Source organism: Neltuma alba, unplaced genomic scaffold (assembly GCF_004799145.2).
Source record: "Neltuma alba isolate B1F8T4 unplaced genomic scaffold, ASM479914v2 tig00011299_pilon, whole genome shotgun sequence".
Classification (NCBI taxonomy): domain Eukaryota; kingdom Viridiplantae; phylum Streptophyta; class Magnoliopsida; order Fabales; family Fabaceae; genus Neltuma; species Neltuma alba.
Window position 1 is genome coordinate 132,739 of NW_021636008.1, and position 22,405 is coordinate 155,143.

Here is a 22,405-nt window from a genome sequence, read left to right on the forward strand (position 1 = left end):
CTGCCACAGGAAGAATTTTATTCTCTCAGGTATGCCCCATCACTAGAAATCATGCCATTGATTGTTAGCCGACTAACTGCTTTCATTTTTGATGAAGCGATAAGCACTTTTAACACTGAAGAAGCCATCATTCGACAATCTCCAAAAGAAAGAGTCATTTTCTACTTGTCGGGGGGGTTGTACTGATCTGATTTTCTGGATGACCCAGCTTGGTAGTACCTCTTTCCACTTGTCTAAATTCCAGCTTCCATTACTTACGACAAAATTGACAACTGTATCTTCAGGGTCCACAAGGTGAAAATTCCTATCAATGTATTGCACCAGTAGTCTATCAAGTGGGGTCTAAAGCTCACTCCAAGCTTTTATGGTTCTGCTGTTATTTATCTTCCTACTGATCCCCGTGATAAATTTCTCCCATACTAAAACAATGGCTTGCCAAACAGCTGATTGATTTATCTTTTTCTCTACTATAGGATATGTGCCCGATCCATAGAGATACTTGGTCCTGAGACATTGGACCCAAAGCAACTCTAGTCTAGTTAGGAGCATCCAGCAGAGCTTCATGATGAAAGCAAGGTTCTGGCAACGTAGATCACAGATATCAAGGCCCCCTATCTTCTTGTCGCTCTTGATGGTCTTCCAAGATATGAGATGCATTTTTTTCATATTTGGATCTTGCCTCCAGAAGAACTCCCTACTTAGCTTCTCAATCTCCTGAGGGACCCCAACTGGGAGTAGCAGGGTTTGCATTTGGTAGAACGGTAAGGAGGAGAGCACCGACTTGATAAGGACGGATCTTCCTGCCATGCTAAGATATCTGCCTTTCCATTTTGCCAGTTTCTGATTGACTTTTTGTAAAATTGGCGCATAGGTCGCTTTGATGCCCTTTTGTGTAAAATCAGCACTCCTAAATACTTCCCCAAATCCGCTGTCAAATTTATACCTAGCAACTGACTGTAGGTATTAGCTCTGGTAGCATGGACATTTGTTGAAACAAAAGCTTTGGATTTTTGAAGGTTTATATTATGACCCGAAACCTCATAGAAAAACGACATCACCTTCCTGATTTCTGCCATTTGCTCCTCAGAGGCTTCACTAAACAGAACCAGATCATCCACGGAGAAGAGATGGGATATCATAGGTCCTTGACTACTTAAAACCATAGGTTTCCAGTTCCCTTGTCTTACTTCAACGTCAATCAGCTGTCCCAATCTTTCCATACAGAGAACAAATAGATAAGGGCTGAGCGGGTCACGCTGCCTCACACCTCTACTTGGAAAGAAGTCTTCAGAATGAGTACCATTCCAGGACAACTGCATCTTAGCCGTTGACACACAACACATCAAGATCTGAATAAACTCCTCCTTGAATCCTATGCTTTCCCAAGTGAACCTGAGAAAATTCCAATCCAGCCTGTCATAAGCTTTTTCCATGTCAACCTTGACTGCCACAAAGCCTTTTCCACCTCTTTTAGTTCTCATGGTATGGATGGCCAATGATGATATTATCGCAGCTCTGCCTACCCTTGATAAAACTGCTTTGGTTTGGTTTCACCAAGATATCCATCACCCCCTTGATTTTGTTGGTTATCACTTTGCTCAGTATCTTATAGCAGACGTTGCACAAAGAGATGGGCCTAAAGTCTTTCAGGCGGGTCGGGTGGTCTTTTTTCGAGACCAGTACAATTTTTGTTTGATTAATCTCCTTTATTGTTGAGGGATCTTTGAACATATTGGCTATTAGAGAGCAGATTTTAGAGCCCACTATTACGCATCGAGATTGGAAGAAGTGCGCATGCTAGCCATTTGGACCTGGTGCTTTAAAGGCTCCTATCTCGAACGCTGCGTTCTTAATTTCAATTGTAGACAGGTCCCTTTGAATGACATTGAGCTGTTCCGCCGTAAGTGAAGGAAAGTTCACTGGCCAAGTATTCACCAATCTGACACTTGGGTCTCTGGTGTATAGGTTCCTGTAAAACTCTAATGCCAAGCTTCTCATACCCTCCTGATCTGTCACCCAATTCCCACAGTTGTCTTCCAGAGCTTCAATCCTGTTTCTTTTTCTCTTCATCACACAGGTTGCATGGAAAAAACTGGAGTTCCTGTCACCAAACTGGATCCACTGGCACCTAGATTTCTGAAACCAGATTATTTCCTCTTGCTGATTTAATTTGCTATAATCGCGCCAGAGTTTCTGTTCCAGTCTAGCCAGCCTATTACAAGTGCTCGTGTTCCTTACCCTGTCAATGTCCTCCAGCCTTCGAATAATTTCCTTTTTCTTTTTGGGAATATTCCCCACTTTTTTCTCATTCCAGGTCATTGCCCGCTTCCTAAAGACTTGTTGTCCTTCCTGCCAATGCCTGTTCTCCCAAGAACATCTAACTAGGTCTTTGAAATCCTCCTCCAGGCACCAAGCTGCCTGATACATGAAGGGATGCGGTCCACTCTTTATGGGAGTATTTTCACCAGTGACCATAATGACTCGATGATCAGATTTAAACCTGAGTTGGTGAAAGCATTTAAAATGAGGATGAGAGATCTCCCAATCAAAGTTGCAAAAGGCCCAATCCAATCTTTCTCTGACTCCTTCTCTCTCCCACGTAAACTTATCCCCAACAACCGGCAGTTCCAACAAATCACAAGAGTTTAGGCAAGTTCTAAAATGCGACATCGTCTGATTACCAGGGGGTGCTCCTCCTATCTTATCTTTAGGATTAAGGTACGAATTGAAATCACCCAGGACAAGCCAACCATGGTCAATAGTTCTTGCTAGCGTCCTCAGAGAGTCCCAGAGGGATTTCCTTTTAATTACTGATGTATCACCATACACAAAAGTGACAAACACACTTCTCCCTGAGGCCTTGTCAATAATTCTGCAATGTAACAGTTGTGTAGTTGACCAGATGTAATCCACTGAAGCTTCCCAGTCATTCCATAACTTGTATGCCATATTTCTTTGTTATATCTTTCAGTAACAGTGGGAAGGATCTGCTACCCGCCCCACGGCAGTTCCAAGAAGAGATTATCATTAAAACGGATTTAAAGGAGGGCGTGAGAAGAAAGGCTTACAGATCCGGAGGTTTGTTCTCCTCTCCCATTGAAACTTCCATTCTGCTTATCGCAGTTTGCTGTGGGGACTCTGTATTACCCGGATTATCACCGACCTCTGTTGCATCATGAATGATTATTGCTCCTGCCTGGTCCTCTGTCACTCCTACCATGTTTCCAGTGCCGGTACTGGATGCTATACCATGACTATTACTTGTTTCCCCAACATGTGCCGCATCTTTAAGAAACTCAAGACTAGCCTGCTTATTCTGGTCAACAATGATTCTGGTCACAGTAGAATTAAGGTCTCCACTCACCACTGAATGTGTCTGTTGGCCCAATGTTTTTTGGTTGGGTTTGGGTTTGTCAACTTGGATCTTGCGGGCTTCCCTGAAACCCGTTTTTGCTCCGTTGGGATTCTCTTGGATTTCTAGTCTTGTGGACCTCATATTTTCTTTCCCACGACCCAAAGGATTGGATACCGTTTTCAGGTTTGGCTTCTGCTTTGCTTTGCCTTTAGTGCTAGGTGCTGTCATCTATCTACTCTGTCCACCTGCCTTTCCTTCATATATGGCCAGTGCTCACTGTCTATTGGGGAGCGTGTTGGGGTCTCCCGAAACACTACTAGCCAGCTCTGGTGATACATCTTCTTCCTCTTCAAGGTCTGCTATAGTTGCAAATTTCGACTTGTAGGTACCCATGCTTCCTTTCTTGTCTAACTTCAGTTTTTGACTTGAGTTTGACATTTTCTCCTTGTCCTTGTCAGTCCTCGAGGAGCGTGCTTTACTGGTTCCTTTCACGAACATCCAGGGACTGAAATGTTCGTCTTCCGGCGACATTCGCGGCGGAGCTTTGGGCTGCGGTGACGTCGCGTCTGAGGACTGAGCGCTCGGTTTCCAAGAGCAAGTTTCACTTGTGTGTCCATACCTCCCACACCCAAAGTAGATGAGTTTCAGCCCCTCATATTCCACATTGAACAGGGCAGAGGTGCAGATGATTCGAGGAACCAGTTTCTTTTGTAAATTGATCTCTATACAAATACGTGCGAATCTGCCGCGCTCCACCTTGGCTCTGTCTTTTTCCAGGTTTGCGATAGTGTTCATGTCTACCCGGAGCGTCCTTCCTATCATATCGCCAATTCTCCATATGAACTTCTTCGAATAGCAATGTAATGGAATGTTCGGGATTCTCACCCAAGTAGCAATTCTTCCCAAAGGATTGTGGAACGAATCAAAGTAGGGTGACCATTTTTGTACCAGGATACTGTGCTGTGCCACTACCCAAGGGCCTTCAAACAGCACACGCTTGTATTTTCCCCCAGCTCTCGTCATTGCTGAAACGAACCACGAAGTAGTTGTTCGGTAAATCAATTAGTTCAAAGTCATTAAATCCCCAGATTCTGCCCAGATGATCCTTGAGCCTAAATAGATTTAATTTTGCTCCCAGTACTGTGATAATTAAGGCATTGTTCCACTTTTTGCATTCTTCGTTGAATTTTTCCTCAGTTATTAGCATCACTGGATACACCTCCATCATCTTTTTTATTTCATCTGATGGTTCTGGTAGACTCCACGTTTGGTCCAGGACATCCGAGATTAGCGTATCTTCTTCCATTCCATAACTCCCATTGGCTATTCCATTAAAACCTTGCCTTTTGCAGCCCAGCAACAAATCCCTGTACGAAACTGGAGTTGTTTTCTGACTGGGGGGGGTATCTCTAGTTTGCTCTTCCTCAAAGCACCCTTCAGCGTCCTCCATCTTATCCGACATTAGAGTGTCCTCTTTTACTTCCTTCTTTGATTTTTTTTGCGTTCGTTATTATTTTGCTGTCTTCCAGCTCCCGATTAGGTGGTATTTTCCAGCAACAGGGCTCTCCCATGAGGTTCGAAAACATAGTGGCACGAAAACCAAGAGAGAGAAAAGTATCTTTCCTTTCTTTATGTTTTAAGAGTCCTCTTCTCTTGTTCTCAAATGTTCTACAGACGCATGCATGGCATCTCCCTCTGGGTACAAAATTAGATATCGTTTTTTATTATGGATGCTAAATTTATTACTTCTCTGGTTGTTAATGCATGATTTAAATAACTAATTTGAGTAGATTAAAAATATTAATTAAATTATTTAATATGATATGTTCCTTTTATAATATCCTAAATATTTTTCTTAATTCCCTCCCTCCCTCTTTTATTGTTGGAGAATGTTAATAGGGTTAATTTGAAAAAATAAATAAATATGTGAAATATTTCTTACATAGAGAATGAACATTAACTCCTCAATTGGTTTTGCATTAAGGATCGTTCTTTCTTTTTGCTTTGTTATTTTAATTTTCAAAAAATTGATCATATCTTTAACAGAAAAATTAACTGAGCACTTTTCTATCATAAAATAGGAAGAAGTACTCATAAATCCAATGCAAGAAAACTAAATACAGAATAATTCCAGAAGTTTGAACATTTATAAATCAAATTTAACAATGTATGCTTGCAAGTGAAACTTACATATATATATATATATATATATATATATTATGTCATAAATGAATTTCTTGAGACTTCTCTATATTTAATTTTCTTATTGAGACCTCTGATTAATTTTCCCGCAAAATATTTTTCAGAAGTAGAATGGTCTTTATAATAGAATAGACTCTTAGCAAGCCAGTCCTGCATGTATAATTCAGAAAGAATAAAGTTCACTTACATTCAACTTTGACACGCAATATCATAACGTGCAAACAAAAACACAGTATTACATCTTTATCACTTCAAAAAATAATCAATTATAACATTACTATAACTTCTAAACGTACAAAAGCATTTATCAGAACATCCACTCTAATATCCAAGTTTCTTCCTCGCAAAATATCAAGGATACTTCAAGTGGATGCAAGAGACTCAAATGTCTCAACATAACATTTAAATTTTACATGAAAATTAGGGTAGAAAGATCAGTGCTTCAAATATCTGCAAGTTCACTTCTAGAATTCGGCAGAACCAGGAGTTCGAGGAAAAGGGATCACATCCCGTATATTGTCCATCCCTGTTGCAAATTGCACAAGCCTTTCAAAGCCCAAACCAAATCCCGCATGAGGTACTGCAAACAAGGAGATATGGTGTCAGCCTGTATCAGTGCATGAGTTTAATCATTTATCAGTACGAGCATAGTGATTTTCTTTGATATATACATAAATATAAATATAAATATAAATATAAATACATGTATTATAAAGGACATTAGTTTCGGTGTATAAGCTCTGCGGAATTGATCATGCCAAGAGTTCTGAGAAGACAATGCCATGGAGGAAGAAGGGGAGGAGGGGAGCTTATAAGGAGGATGCTTAAAATTTGGAAGGGAAGGTCAAATGATTTGATTTATGATTTATGACCGATTAACATATGCTAAAAGGGAAAGATTTCTTACCAGAACCGTATCGGCGCAAATCGAGATACCAACAATATGCATCCTTATTCAGCTTTAAGTCATCCAGACGAGCTTCTAAAAGCTCAAGACGTTCTTCTCTTTGGCTTCCCCCAATAATTTCACCAATCTGACCAAAGAAAAAGTCATAAAGTCATTCCTAACTGGCAATCAAATAATTAAATACTATGGTGATACCCCATGTATTATCGATCACATGTCTGCATCCTCACATTTGCAATAGATGGGAAGGTGGTGTTGGTCAATGCTCATATAATATTCTCCTTCTGTCCTTAATATAGGACCTAATTGGGGAGTTGATGTCGGTTCTATATGTAAGACTTATTTCACATGTTTATCAATTTTTTTTCCTCAAATTAACCCTATTGATATTGTCTCAACAGTGATCAAGTAGAAGAGGAAGGAAGGGAGAGAATGGAAAAAGATGCTTAGGGTGTTTTAGAAAAAAACATATCATATTAACTAATATCCTTAATTTACTTAAATTAGTTAATTAGATCTTACATTAAGGACCAAAGGAGTACTTCCAATTTTATGTCAGTATTTCCAAGCTTGAATCAGAATTACTTTCAAATAAAGCCAAGACATGCTGTTCAATGGCAACAACACCAGAAGAGAGAATATAAAATTTACCTTTGGAACTAGCATATCCATTGCAGCAACTGTCTTTCCATCATCATTCTGCCGCATGTAGAATGCTTTGATATCCTGAGAATGTTCCATCCGAAAACTTCAGCACAAAGTAAATATACATGTATAGCAGTATTATGTCATATAATGTTGAGAAACCAAAGTCCAAAACCCCTCTGAGGGAAGAATTTGCATTGTTAATCCTCTCATAGCTTTTACAAGAGAGATGTAGCAAAAAAATATAGAAGTGGAGGATGGGTAGGAAGGCAGGGCCTAATTTTGGTAAAATATTCTCACCTAACACTAAATTTTCTCAGTCAATTAAGCCCACCTTGGGAGTTTTAATGTGCGAAGAAAATAGGGGAAGAGTAGCCTGCCTTAGGATAGTCTCTGATTATAACAGGGCATCCAGCAAACGCCTCTTCAGTTATATAACGCTCATGCTCGCTCTGCAGATCACATCCCCATTTTACCTACAAAAGGAAAATAGTAGAAGAGATTGGATGCATCACTTGGAAGCAACTGGAACGTGAAAATTATAAAGCCTTGCGATGGGACATGCCAGCAAGAAGCAGATATGGATTTAAGAATAATAAATAAGTAGCAAAAGGTTATTGCAAATGATAAATAAATAATTATAAGTTACCGGGAATTCAAATTTCTTCTTTGCTCCCAAAAGCAGATCTATTGCTTCAGTGTAGGTTATTTGTGCAAAGTCTTTATCTGCTACATCCTTTTCACAAGAATGGAAGAACAACAGAGTTATCAGGGCATGTTGATGATTAGTGTTAAGATGTACAATCAAAACATCAGATAAAGAACAGCAATAAGACGGTTACACTGAAAACTCATACACTCAAGCGATCAATGATTCCTTTCTCAATCCATGTATTGAAAAAATCCATATCCTCCTTGCAGTTGTCTAGAACATATTTTACCTTCAAGAAATAAATATATTTATCAACAATCTTTAATATGAACAAATAATATTGTAGAGCTTGCCCAAACTTTATAATAGTTATGAAGGATAACATACTACATACTGTAGATAGGCAGTTGCACAGGCCATGTCATCATTTAGATCAGCAAATGCAAGTTCTGGTTCAATCATCTTGAGAGGGGGGGGGGGGATAAGACACATCTTGATATTAGTTTCATTATACATGCATGGCTAGAGGAAGTAAAACAGGAAAAGCGAGGATTAGAAGCAAAAAGGAATACATTCTCAGGATAGTCCCTGGAAGAGTTCACGCTCATTTATATTGGACTCAAAGAAATCAGAAATCACTAACCCAAAATTCGGCCAAGTGTCTGGAAGTGTTAGAATTCTCTGCTCGGAACGTGGGACCAAAAGTATAAACCTAAATGATTACAATATTCAAAGTTCATTTAAATTGCCAATTCTACTCAGAATAACAAAAAAAATTACAATATTTTTTAAGAAAATGGAGTTATGTGTGTACATCAGTAAGAGCAGTAGCATACGCTTCACCATTAAGTTGGCCTGAGACAGTCAAGAATGCTGGTTTACCAAAGAAGTCCTGATGCATAAAAAATGGTCAGCATTAGAACCATTGGACTTCAATATTCACGTTGCAAGCTTATTCATCAGGGAAACCCAAAGAGAATAGATCTCACTCACTTGAGACCAGTCAATTAATCTGTTATTGATTGTGGAATGGCATCAACAGGAGAATCAGCAGTTTCTTGAGAATTTGGTATCTGTAAAATTTAAGATACTAATCAGATTAAAAAGAAATTGAGAATGAAGAAGTAGCACTATCTTTCGTTATTTTGAAACTAATCTCCTTCATTGAGTGAAGTTATTGAATGAATGCTACATGCAGTGAAAAAACAAAATAACAAGCACATACTATCAAAAGGTGAAGGCACAGATCACACAACAGAAGGATTAATAAAATAATGCTGATTGCATGAGATCAGTAGACCTATAACTCATGTTGCCAACCCAGATTGACAACATTGAAGATTTGTCCTTTAAAACTACACCACCACAGAATTTTGGAAAAATAATGCTGGAGGAATGACAGTTAAGTCTTAAAAGTTCAAATTAATAACAATTAAGTCTCAATATTTTGCCAAAATATGAGTTGAAAGGACAGATTCAAATAGTTGCAAATATGGAATTTTTGTTGTAAATCAACAGGAGTTACCTATGAGACTTAAATGTTTGGTTTGCAACTGAGATTCTCATATTTGCAACATCTAAATCAATATTTGCAACTCATCTTCCAGAAAAATCTTTTAAAACCTACCTGTTGTTAAATTGATCTTCTGGGACCTAAGTGTCATTCCCCCAATGATATTTTTCCACATTAAAATGATAGTTTCTCACTTGATTTTATACTAATTTTTTACATCCCTTTTTTTCAGATGCTTGGCCGTATTTTAGTTTGCTTCATAATCACACGGATTACATGCCTTCCTTTCCACATAAGCAGGATTTAGCAACAAACATTTTGTTTATGAAGTTTATTTTTTGTGTTTGGGAAGGGTATGGGATCTGTACACCCAAAGTACAATGTAGAGCAGTACCGCAAATCATTCAATAAAAATATTCATATTAGACGAACCCTTAGATGGCACAGCACATACCAAGGTAGTCACACAAAACTGTTCACCTGCCCCCTCACAATCTGAGGCTGTGATAATAGGACTTGAAACCCACACAAATCCATTTTCTTGGAAGAACTTGTGTGTAGCATAGGCTAATGTATTCCTAACCCTTGCAACCTGAAACCATTTTGCACCAATAAATAAAAATAATAATAAAAGCTGACAGTATTTTTCCCACCATTACTAAATAATCGCCTATCTTTCCTAGGATAAGAAATTCATTGACTGAATCTGTCACAATGATTTGAGGCACCATGGTCGATAACAAAAGTCAAACAACGTTGATTTTATGCATGCTAAACATGCAACATATAATCAAATATGACCAATAATTCCACATAAAATTTGGCAAGCTTAGATCCAGCTCATATCATCATCCTGGCATCAACTGATCTCACATATTAGGAAGAATGCAGCAAGAAGAATAATACAATGAATTTAAAGATAGATACAAAGTTTAACATAAATCACCAAAGCAGATAAATTAATGGTTATTTTATGCAAAATCAAGCAAAGATGTGAAGAGGCTATTGACTAAATACGCAAAAAAAAAAAAAAATTTGGGGGGGGGGGGAGAGGGACATACCGCACTAAAAGTATTTGTCCTTGGACGAAGATGTGCCTTTGTTCTTAAAAACTCTCTGCTAGCCCTTTTCTTTTGGATGGGAAATGAGGAATCACTCTTGCCAATCTGAGCATGTGAGACAAGATATTTGCATGACATTGCTAATTTGAAGCCCAAATGCATAAGAAATAGGTAGGATAAATGAGAGGAAGGTCCACTAGAGGCGAAAGAGAAAATTAACTATGACCATTTAAATCTATGCTACTACTTTTAGCTATGAGATTGCTCTGCCATGAAGATTAGTCATCTTTGACACTGACATAAATGAAACAAAAATCCAAGACTCAGATTCAATGGCCTAATCCAATGGTTTAACATTGAATTGTTCAAAAGGATCTAAAATCACAGAGCTTAAAGTCAAATACTTTCACAAGCAATTTCAGAATACCTGAGAAAGCCCTTATACATGTGCATGTGAGATTGTCAGAGTCAGTGCCATCATAAAAACACTCACATATGCACATTCAGGCTATGAAGTTGATTGTTAGAATATGAAAATAGCCCATGATGGTTTCAATGTTAGATTATCCCGCCAGCAAAGCATTTAACTATATATTAGAGCAAATATATTTGGGAATGTTAAAAGGATCGAGTGAAACACCAACCAGTACTATTTTCTTGACCTTCAATTCCACCTTCTGCTTTGATCCTTGGCTCTTCACCACCACGCCTTGCGCCCATATAGATGCACCAGTTGTAATCGAGCCAGTTTCTACCTAATAATAAGCTCCAGATATTTAAAATAAATTAAAAAAATTCCTTATGGAATGAATAATCCCACAAATAGGAACTTTATTGCATATCTTTGATCAACAGGATCATAGTAACAAACTGCAGACATTTGTGGAACTACTAAAAATAAACATATGCCTATTAGTTATCAGCAAATGCTTCCCTTTGTTTTGTTAAAGATGCACTTCTTTTATTTGACATTAACATGCCAGGCCAACACATAGAAACAACTGTGACAGTTGACTGCAAACAAATGGACCATATGTATCCAGTGGTTAAACCATTCTAATGAAGGCCATATAATTTCCCCCCATTAGTTAAGAATCATATTGAAGTTCAGCAATTCTAGAAGATTTGGACACTTTGGATTCTTAAAACAAGAATGTTTGCCCATACTCAGTCAAATTAGCTCTACAATTTAAATTCATTTGAAATTTCATTCAGGAGCAAGACTATTACAGAGACATTTTGAAACACTAATTTGGCATTCAAGCAAGGAGGATGTAAACTGTAAAGAACGTAATCCCGCCACTAAAAATAATGAAAAATTTGTCTTAGCACTTGTTTAACAAAAAGACAAACCTTTTGCTCATAATCTTACCTGATCATATCCCTCGACATCCGAGTCCATCACGCATTGCATGTTTGAAAGGCATGAACCATCGTTAATCTAAATATAAGTAGACCACAGTAAGCAACAATGATGCAGCGGATTCAGTTCAATGGATTATAATGGCCTCTCTACAGACGGGATTACCGGAGGATGTCTCTAAGCTAATAATTTATATAGTTAATAAAAGTCTTCCAAGTTGAAGTATTGAATGCGACATTCAATAATGCCTGATAGCGAATCTACATCCAGTTCCCATTTCTTAGGTTTCCTTCATATAAGTTCCTCAGAAAGTCCACGACTTTGGCCAATACAATGAGACGATTAATCACCCTTACCTCTACGAATGTAACGCTACTTTGGACCCGAAGAGTTCGAACCCATCCCTTCACAACCAAGGTCTGCCCCAGGAAGTCCAAGCCTTCATTAGGACCACTCTTTATATCGACAACCTTGAGCTTCTTCCGAAATTCTCCAACTTTGCCACCCACTTGGCCCCTCCGATCTTGAACAACATCCTGCTTCGTCGTCTCGACAGCCTCTCCGCTGATTACAGTGCAGAAGCATCGTCGGCGGGGAATCTCCGGGGAGAAGTCGGGAGACGGATAGGAACGAAACATAATAGGTTTAGGCAGTGGTGTGGGGAGGTTGGGAAGGTGGATGGGGATTGGTTTGCGGTAGAATGAGAGATAACGAAAGGCTGTATAAGGAGTGAGACGAAGTTGCCTCGTGGGAGCTACAGCAATAGCAGCCATGGCAGCCATTTGCGTAGCCGCACAGCTGCAGACCATATCTGCTTGAGGCGCGTACAGTGTTATATCCGTTGATGCATTTGGTTGGGGTGATGCCGTGCCTGGCGAAGCGTGGATACTGAATTCTCATGTTGTTTTGGGTAAAATCATGTTTTAATAAATTTCCAAATATCACTTAGAATCAATCAACCAAATGTCCCTTTAGCCTCAATTTAATTTATAAAATATGAAATAAATATATAATAAAAATTATGTCTATGTAAAATGTGATTAATTTTAAATAAAGTTTTAGTGTTCGTTTGGATTTGCGGTGAATAAGTACTTATAAATATTTTTTGTATAAGTCAAAACAAAACATATTTATTTTGTATTCTATAAATTATGTTTGAAAAACCATTTATAAACCATTGCAAATAAGTGCTGACTATACTTGAATTTGGTGATAATCTTATATTGTCAGTACTTGTTCTAATTCAAAATAAAAAAAAAAACTCTTTTTTAAAATAAATACATACAATATTATATGTAAGCACATATTGCGAAGTTTGCTCTCTTAACTTTCTTTCTTTTTTGGCCAAAGCTATCTTCACTTTCTCGGACTATTGTTCAACTGAATTTTATTTGAGAGGTTAGTTTAAAATTATTTTTCCTCTTGTTATTATTAAGGCAAGAGGTATTTAATTAATTTAAAGAGATTAAAAAATTAAATTAAATACTTAATTTTTAATAAATACTATATGATCTCTAAAATATATTTATACAAAATTAAATTACATGTCAATTTATAAGTTAAATAAATTAGTTTAAACAATAATAAATATAAAAAAATAAAAAGTCAATATCATTTTTAGCTACTAAAATTTGAGCTTGATTTTGATCTCTAAAATTTGAAATCACACTCATAACATTAGTACAACTAAGAATCACAAAATTTTAGGTTGATCAAAATGAAGTCAATTTTTAATGATCCATACCAATAGTTTTAAATTTTGGAATCAAGACAAAAATAATGCCAAACTTCAGTTAACTCTAAAATAAATTAAATATTATAACCCAAATCAATTCTCCACAAGCCTCACTAGTGGAGTTTTTTTTTTTTTTTTGAAAAGTTGCTTTCCATTTAATATATTTTTTGAAAAGTTAATTTGGTAGTAGCAAGATGGCAAAGAAATAATTCAGTAATAATAAATCTGCTTATTTTAATTTTTAACTTTAAGAAATTAAAATAAATTTTAAATTTTTATTTTAAATATTAAAAAATAGAAATGATAAAATATGAAAATTAAATAGTATAAAATGAGAACAAATCTGAAAAATACAATTGTATTCAGTTCTCCAGTATCACTATTCACTACTAGTAGTTCGCGGAGTAGTTCGCAGCCATTGGATCTCGTCACCGTCTGACGAAAGCCAACCAGATTCTATATCGTCACACGGCGGTCGCCTCGCCTGATATTTCCGATTTTGCAGCTTGCCTCTCCCTTCTTTGCCTTTGCCGAGGGAGAGAGTAAGTTCGGTGAAACCATGGCCGACAATCATGCCGATGACTTGGACCAACTTCTCGATAGTTAGGACTCTTGCTATCCTCCGCTCTCTCTGTGACACTCTCAGTTTTGCTTTTGGCTTAACAGTTTGTCTCTCAATTTCTTTTTTTAAGGTGCTTTGGATGATTTCCAGAACTTGAATGTCAGTTCTAGCCTTCAAAGGTGCCTATTTTATCATTTTGCTTTGCCTCTATGTTTGATGACGTGCTAGTCGTCGCTTATTTCCTAATCTTCACTTTCTTTTGCTCGTAGTTCTGGAGCGGGAGCTGAGAACAAACAGGATTATACTCCTTCTCTGCCTTCCGGAGTTCAAGGACTAGGCATGGGGTTACCTGATTTGAGAAGTAAGAAGAAGGGGAAACAAAAGGTGTCCAAGGATGCCCATGTGTCGGAGGCGCTTGACAAACTCAAACAGCAAACAGTTGAGGCTGTTAAGGGCCTTGAATTTGTGTCTGGATCGAAACCTGGTGGGGATGATTTGAGTCAGGATGCAATTGTGGACGATTGGTTGAAGCAGTTTGAGGACCTTGCTGGGTCACGGGTAACCTCCATGTTATCTTCATATCTTGGATGATAATTGCTTACCTTTAGACCTATTTTTCAATGTGATGGCGTAAGCAATTTGAGTTATGAGGACCCTGATGTGAGATTTTTTAATTTTATTACAACGATGAAGTGAATATGAATGATGAGTTTTTCAGGCACTTGCGGGTTGCTTCTTCTTAATCTTTCTTAGAAGAACATGACTTTAGAATTAGAAACTGTACAGAATAGAGGACTTGGACAGTATTGTTGTCCATGGACTGGGTATTTGAGAATGTTTCTGCCGATTATGAGCCCTAGCCATCCGGTAGCAAGAATTCGTCACACAATTTGAAAATGGCAATCCTCTTGGCTATTTCAAGAATTCTTGGTTCATCTTTGGCAACTCCATTCTCTTTCCTTTCACTTATTGCAGCGTCCAATTTTTTTCATTTTACCTGTAATCAAACTGTAGCAAGTCAATGTTTTCTCTGCATTTCATTCCTTTAACTGGTTTTCCTAATCACTCTTAAGGAAAATTTATAATTGGTTTATCTATGAAAATAAGGGTGGTCGTTCCTTTGGAGTAGCAATTCTTTTCTTCATTTTTGTGGTTTCCTTTCATATTTAATTTGCATGCTCTTGTTTTACGGAATAGTTAAAGCTAGCAGAATTCTTTTGGTTTCTTTTACATTGCATAATGTTGAATCTTTGGACTGTTGACCTTGCTGCTCAAGCATTCTCCTTGTCTTTCTGTGCCTTTTCGAGATGCAAAACAAGTATACCAAATGAAATGTCTTTACCTGTACCTTATGTTCAAATGCGTATGTTTGTGATTGCAAATGATTCAAATTGAAGATTATTGCATTTAATTATTAATTCTAACTTCCCTTATATTGTAATAGTGATAAGCTTATATAGAAAGGAATTGATTACTTTTTATGTGCACAAGTTGAGAATTCCATTAAAAATAGCAATGAAAACATCATATAAGTGACATGGGAAATTCAGATGCATCTTGCGAAACCAAAGCATAATTTCCATGCAGGCACGTATTTCTCACAACCGCTTGTCCAAGCAATTAGTATGGTGTGATATCTGAATAAAGCAAACAGTGAAACCTGGAAATCTTTGCCTTTTTCTGTAAGAAGGGATATTACTATAGGACTTTTCTCTTCATTGCCACTTCGTTAGAAACGGGCATTTCACCATGTAGCGTGTTCCAATATATTGGCAAATCCATTTTATTATATCTTAGTTGCTGACTATGTGGTCCCTACTTCACCACTTTTTGCACTCTTGTGTTACAAATTATCATCATAGCATTGTTACATTTTTGTTCAGAATTAGTAAACTGATAATTTTATTGACATGTAGGACATGGATTCTATTGTGGAGACCATGATGCAACAACTTCTGTCTAAGGAAATTCTTCATGAACCAATGAAAGAGATAGGTGAAAGATATCCAAAGTGGCTGGAAGAGCATAAAAGTAGCCTAAGCAAAGAAGAATTTGAACGTTATTCAAAACAGTATGAGATGATACAGAATCTTAATGAAGTCTATGAGAAAGAGCCTGGAAACTTCAACAAGATTTTTGAGCTCATGCAGAAAATGCAAGAATGTGGACAACCGCCTAATGACATTGTTCAAGAGCTTGCTCCTGATTTTGATTTGAACAGTCTTGGCCAGCTGTAAGTATGCTTAGATTTATGTAGTCTGCAGCCTATTGGAAATGGAAGCCTCCTGTATTTGTTGGTCTTCATTGCACTGTAGCAATTAGCTTTATCCCTTAAACTAAAATTCAGGCCGCCATCCATATTCAAAGTTCAAACATGCATTGATTTATTTTAGAGTTCCCATTTTCTTAAGTCAAGTTTCAATTTTATGCCAAACTATTTTATTTGACTGAATTTTATGCTACATCTTTTTAAAAAGTTACATATTTGTGCTGGAAAATGCTGAGGTGGCAAAAAAAAAAAAAGAAAGAAAAAGATCTCTTGTTGCATCTGTCACCCAAAACTGCCCTGCGATTGCCTTCTGACTCTGCTGTTTCTTTTCTTTTCTTTCCCTTCATGACAGAAATTTACGAGAGCAATAGTGTAACTGTTTTCCACTTATTAGGATTAAGACATTTGGACCAAATTGAAACTCACCCCTAAAGTTGAGAGCAAAAGAGTGTTTTTGCCTTCATTATACAAGTCCTCGAGTCACATTTTCTTCTTAACCTCATCTTAGGTCCATGTGTGGTTGACCGAGATTTTCAGTTGTATTTACCTTGTACTATCAGATTGCGCTAATTGTTTTGAGCTTTTTTTTTTAATAAAAAATCTGTATAGAGCATCTATTTGGTTTCTCTGCTCATGAGTTCACTTGTTTGCTTGGTTTGGCAACACTCTTAACCTTTTGGAAGCTGTATTCATGAATCAACAAGCAGAAAATTTGCCACTTAGGTTATTAAAAGCATTTGTTAGGGGTAACTTGAATGAAACGTTTTGTGATTACTACAACTACAGCTACGTGGGCACTGTGGATCGCATGGTGTTTGAAAAATAAGTCACTATTTAAAGTACTTGTGAACAACTTACTATGAATTTTATGCTTTATGTTGATCCAATTTTTATTCCAAAAAAAAAAAGCAAAGAAAGGAAGGAAGAAACTTGTTACAGCCCAAAATTTGGGGTGAACTCATGGAATTTCAAGTATCATGCAGAGTCTTCTTGTAGTTCTACAGTTCTACTTATTGAATTGATAATTTAATACTCAGTCCTCTCACACATATGGCAATCTCTGACATGCCAAAATCAGTTTTATTATTTTGTTGTTTTTAGTCACATAGAGATAGAGCGTGTCCAATTTCCGTGTTGCAGATCTTCTGCTGTAATGTGTGTTTATTATGGGCTCTAATTGATGTCATCCTTTTTTTCTGCAGGTCACCTGAAATGCTTGAATCCCAGCCAAACTGTTCTATAATGTGAAGCTCTGTGGTTTCTGGGATCACGTTCTGGTTTATTATTTATAGATTATTAGGAATATCGTTTATCACTTTTTGAAAAAAATTGGTATGTTGTGCAACAATTATTGTTTTTCTACCAGTTCTCAAAGTTACGAGGAAATCACACTGTAGCCTCTTGTCAGTTGTCATTTTATAGGATCTAAAAAAGGGACAGTTTCAGGGCGCTTGTATAGAATCATTTTCCAGCAAATCTGCAAATAATGGTCTCGATTTTTTGAAGTCATGTCCTGTTCATTTACGCATTGGAGATATTTGTATATGCGGTCTATTAGTTTAAGTTGAAATCTAGTGAATGGGGGGAAAAATCATCACCCACAAGAAAGTTGTCTCATTTTTGGTAAATACAACCAAAATCGCTCCTTGAATCATAAGTATAATATCCTAATTGTTTTTCAAATTTATAATTCTTTTCTCAAACTGCCCTTATGCATATTAAGGGTATCTATTCAGAGGCAGTTTTGCCATCCTCTGATCGAGCTGTTGGCTATTGAGAGATTTAACTAGTACACACACACACACAGTAGTACGGATCTACTGGACTGGTCGTCGGTGAAGTTATCATATACGAAGTTAGTTAAAGAATAATCAAATGTTATAAATGAGTAGAGCGGAGGAGGGGACATGTAAATATTATAATAAATGGAGTATTGAGCTAACAAGTTATGCGTATTTACTAGACTAGGGGGTGTTTGGGTAACTCTAAAAATACCTCTCAGAAGTATTTTTTCGTAAATCGAGATAAATTTTTTCATATATTTATTTTGTATACCGTAAAAGTATTTTTAAAATTATAATTTTATTTCTACCCAAAAACCTTCCAAGCATAAGAGGACGGCAACCAATGTCTTCCATTGACAAAGCTCTTGGCCAGAAATGGATGGGCCAACTTGAAATCTAGGTCTGGGGCCCATGAGATCCCCCTCAATGACGTGGCTCCTGGGCCCCAGCACTTGTACACTCCGAAGAATATTGTCCTGAACATTGGAAGAATCACAAACTATAAAAATTTATGTTCATATGCAAAACTAATATGGATACTCTGTGTGTGTGTGTGTGTGGAGAGAGAGGGGAAGGAGGGGGAGCAGAGAGAGAGAGAGGTGGTTACTTATTTTTGCTTTGGTCGTGATTCCAGTTATCCCAACCAGCATGCGTGACAATGTCGTCGAAATACGTATAAGCGTAAACGATTCTTGAATATGGGCCCATTGCTCAACCCACGTATATGGGCCCAGTACCCGTCACTCTGCATCCTACGAAAGCAAATCCTGTCTTCTCATTTGGGCTTTTTCGATCTTGTGCTGCAATTGACCCAAACCTTGTGGCTATTGAGTGCAGCACGCAATCCTGCATCAACGACATTTCATCCGAGGGATGAGTACCCCAAATTCACCGACGTTTTAATTTTAATTAATTTTTTAAATAAAAATTGTTTTCTGAAAAAAAGAAGAAGTTAAGATATTATTTTTGATTTAGATTTTATACTCATTAAAATAATTTCTTTAGAAAAATAAATTAAGTCTAGAGTTTAGACCATCCAGATCTAATCTTGACCAAACTCATTCCTTAATTCCTTTGGGTTGAGCCTAGGGTATTTACCGCTGGTAGCAATGACTAATACGTTTTCACCACAGACTTCTTAAAAAGTCTTTAAAATTGGCCATGAGACCCTCTTCATACACACTGCCAGATCGAATTCATGACTAAATACTTAAGGAACTCAGCTAAATACAAAATGTGATAGGCATTGTGGTTTACTCATTCCTTAATTAATAGGCATTGTGGTTTACGCATTCCTTAATTAATATGTATAAATTTGTATAATAAGTATGAGCTTGGAAAATGATACTCCTCCTATCCTAAATATTCCTTTTGTACAAAAAAGGTCTTATATTTAGGACCGGAAGAGTAATAATCTAGGAAATCACTAAACTTTGCATATAAATTACGATATTTGAGCATGATTTTGTAATTAAATAATAGGTGCATGGGTTAATACCCTGTAGATGGACCTGCCATTGCCAAAGATGAAATCAATGGAGCCTTCGATATAACAGTCCTTGAAGTAGTGTCGTCCAGCGTCGTCACAGAGTGTGTCTTGTGCTCCGTAGAATCCACATCCCAACATGTAAGCTTTATCCCCCGATATCCTAAACGACGCCGCTTGCCACCCTTCCATTCCCGGCATCGGCGCCGGCGCCGTGTTCTGCACTCACAACGCCACACCTTCTTCATCATACTACAGTGATAAGATCCGAAACCAGCAGAAAGATAACACTCAAAGAAAAGATCCTATCCTTGTAAAAGGATATATATTTATATGTATATAAGTTCAAATGGGTTCATCTGGATCGTTCTCTATATGATTTATCTGAAGGGGTTACAAGTGGTGCGTACCTTGAAGGTGATATTCCTAGCAGAGAAGAAGTTGGCAAAAACTGTGACAGAAGCTGTTCTGTAAGTTCGTAATTGTTGTCCATTAGGGCCAAGGTCACTGGCTCGATCATGCCATTCTATCACCGTCCTATCTCTCCCCTCTCCTTGAAACGTAATGTACGGCTTCGTCACCGGAACCACCACTTTCTCTCTGCAATTTTAACCGTAAATATAATATTAACCCAGGCAATAATATAATATTAACCAACTTAACTGTAAATTGTATATATTACATGTAGTATCCGGCGCTGATTTGAATAAGCACATTCATTCTATTGTTGTCTGGCACGGCATCGACGGCAGCTTGGACCGACCGGAAACGCCCACCTCCGTTGACGTCGACGGTGATTACACGATGACCGGTGGGTCGACCCGCCCGCCTTGATATGGGTGTTGCAGAAAGTGCATGCAATAAGGAAGCGTAAACCAGGAGAGGCAAAAGAGAAGCCATTAAGGGGAGTTAGTAGTAATGCATACAATTGAGAGTACAGTAGAAGATGAAGAGACACACACTGACACAGTTATATATATATATAGAGAGAGAGAGAGAGACACACACACACAATCATAGATACCATACATAGTTGTAGGGCCATGATTGATTTCAATTAGTAATTGATACATGTTAGAAGAGACAAGACATATCTTGGTCTTTCCATTCCAACGGTTACTTTTGTCGCTTTTTAGTTAAATATTATGGCTAATCTTTTTCTGATAGGCTGGCATTGCACAAAAAGACTACACATGCGGGTCATTGCCCTCTCTTTTTCTATATATCTATATGGGTAATATATATATAAATATGTGTGTGTGTGTGTGTTTTATATATATATATAAATATATATATATATATATATATAACAACCTACTAACCCAAGTATACTAGCACGCCTCTCGCAATATGTAGCCTCGTGACTTATGTATGCATCAAATTTCAACATTGACACTCTGTCATTTGAGATTTCTTTGCATCCTACTTTAGTTAAGTGGCTGCTTAAAGTTCTTTTTATTTTTAATGAATTTGGAGGCACAATGGTCAAGATGCCACACAATGACAATTAATTGCAACTGACTTGTTGCAAGTTATAAGATTTATTTTTCATATTTGTCAATTTTTTCTAAATTACCCTTATAGATACTTCCTCAACCATGATCAAGTAAGTGAGGGAGGAAAAATATTAAGAAAGATGATTATGATATTTTAGGAAAAACATGTCATATTTTTTATAATTAATTAACTTACCTCACTTTCTTAATTTAATTAAATTAGTTAAATAGGTCTTATATTAAGGATCGAAAGAGTATTTGATTGTTTTTGTGATCCACAATTGGAATGGAAACGTAAGGAATCCGAGATGAGATTGTTATAATTAGTAGTACGTACCTCTTGTGCCTGATATAAGAGTTAACTAGTTGGTTGAATTTGATCTTAGACATAAAATCTCAATCCCTTTTCCGTACTTATATTTTTTTTTTCAAATTATATATCTCTATTGATTGCACATATCAAGAGAGTCTGTATCAAAGGATAATTTCAATACATATAATTTAAGAGGATATTGTGAGAAAATCAACACATATTTTAACAAATGACTAACTTAACTAATTTTTTTGATCTACCTAATTATAGTTAAGTAAATCTAATTATACTAAGGACTAGAGGTGGGTTTTTTTTTCTTTTTTACCAAGACTATAATTAGTATATATAATGTTATATGGTATTTTTGTCTCTACTATATATATATATATATATTATTGTTGCGTAGAATTATTCAAACGGTCATCTGGCTGGAGGTATCCACTGCAGATAAATGCTGTGGTCACAGCATGGGACGAATAGTATTTTGTATGATGCTCAATTCGCCATCGCGTCTTTTAATCCCCACATTAGATAAGTGGGACCCACCCAATTGTTCTTATTGCATGCCCACAAAATTTTTCGAACGTTCATGTCTGACAACCCTTCTATTTTGTTGTCACTTGCGCGGCACAAATTCCCCGCGGATCCCGTGTGCATCTTCTTTTATTAGAATACTACCTCCGGTCCTAATTATAAAAGTCAGTTGACTAATTTGAAGAAATTAAGAAAGTAAATTGAATTAATTATTTGTCCTAAATAGGTGTTGTCTTTCTTAAAATATCCTTACTAATCAAGTGTATTGATTAGAACTATCATTGTTAGGAAGACTGCTTTAAAAAAAAAGTATAAATATGAGAGATAAAGTGGATTGGGGTCTTATATTTAGGACCAAAACAAAAGTCAAACAGGGTCTTATATTAAAGACCGGAGGTAGTACTATTTAATGTTTAATGTTCTTCAGAGTATACGAGTATTGTTTCATCAATAGATTCCAAGCATAATTAAAATATTGTGTTTACAGCTTGGTTGGGTTTGGTATCACGCTAGTCCCCGACTTCTTCC

At 37.0% G+C, this 22,405-nt stretch overlaps 3 protein-coding genes and 1 pseudogene across 3 annotated transcripts; 1 reads left to right on the top strand and 3 right to left on the bottom strand.

The window, feature by feature from the left end:
* Positions 1-1,797: 1,797 nt before the first annotated feature.
* On the bottom strand, positions 1,798-2,949 carry LOC114711579 (uncharacterized). The gene has a single exon (XM_028895996.1). The coding sequence runs from the start codon at positions 2,947-2,949 to the stop codon at positions 1,798-1,800; it is 1,152 nt and encodes a 383-aa protein (XP_028751829.1).
* Positions 2,950-5,693: 2,744 nt separating this feature from the next.
* On the bottom strand, positions 5,694-12,552 carry LOC114711557 (asparagine--tRNA ligase, chloroplastic/mitochondrial). Its single transcript, XM_028895961.1, is given in 16 exon segments — positions 5,694-6,137; positions 6,465-6,591; positions 7,116-7,190; positions 7,490-7,585; positions 7,759-7,845; positions 7,967-8,050; positions 8,149-8,223; positions 8,405-8,473; positions 8,576-8,653; positions 8,755-8,780; positions 8,783-8,834; positions 9,729-9,866; positions 10,336-10,440; positions 10,980-11,090; positions 11,708-11,776; positions 12,055-12,552. Coding segments are annotated over 16 exon segments (1,761 nt in total). The 5' UTR covers positions 12,508-12,552; the 3' UTR covers positions 5,694-6,021.
* A 1,279-nt stretch (positions 12,553-13,831) lies between these two features.
* Positions 13,832-17,788, top strand: LOC114711558 (peroxisome biogenesis protein 19-2). Its single transcript, XM_028895962.1, has 5 exons — positions 13,832-14,035; positions 14,126-14,174; positions 14,265-14,553; positions 15,912-16,228; positions 17,467-17,788. The coding sequence occupies exons 1-5, from the start codon at positions 13,993-13,995 to the stop codon at positions 17,510-17,512; spliced, it is 744 nt and encodes a 247-aa protein (XP_028751795.1). The 5' UTR covers positions 13,832-13,992; the 3' UTR covers positions 17,513-17,788.
* A 564-nt stretch (positions 17,789-18,352) lies between these two features.
* LOC114711580 (probable pectinesterase 68) lies at positions 18,353-20,434 on the bottom strand (annotated as a pseudogene).
* Between the last annotated feature and the right edge of the window lie 1,971 nt (positions 20,435-22,405).

Coding starts and splice junctions, on each gene's coding strand:
- LOC114711579 (XM_028895996.1), bottom strand. CDS start 2,949: ATGGCATACAAGTTATGGAATGACTGGGAAGCTTCAGTGGATTACATC.
- LOC114711558 (XM_028895962.1), top strand. CDS start 13,993: ATGGCCGACAATCATGCCGATGACTTGGACCAACTTCTCGATA. Junction 14,036..14,125: donor CTTGGACCAACTTCTCGATA/GTTAGGACTCTT, acceptor TCTTTTTTTAAG/GTGCTTTGGATGATTTCCAG. Junction 14,554..15,911: donor AGGACCTTGCTGGGTCACGG/GTAACCTCCATG, acceptor ATTGACATGTAG/GACATGGATTCTATTGTGGA.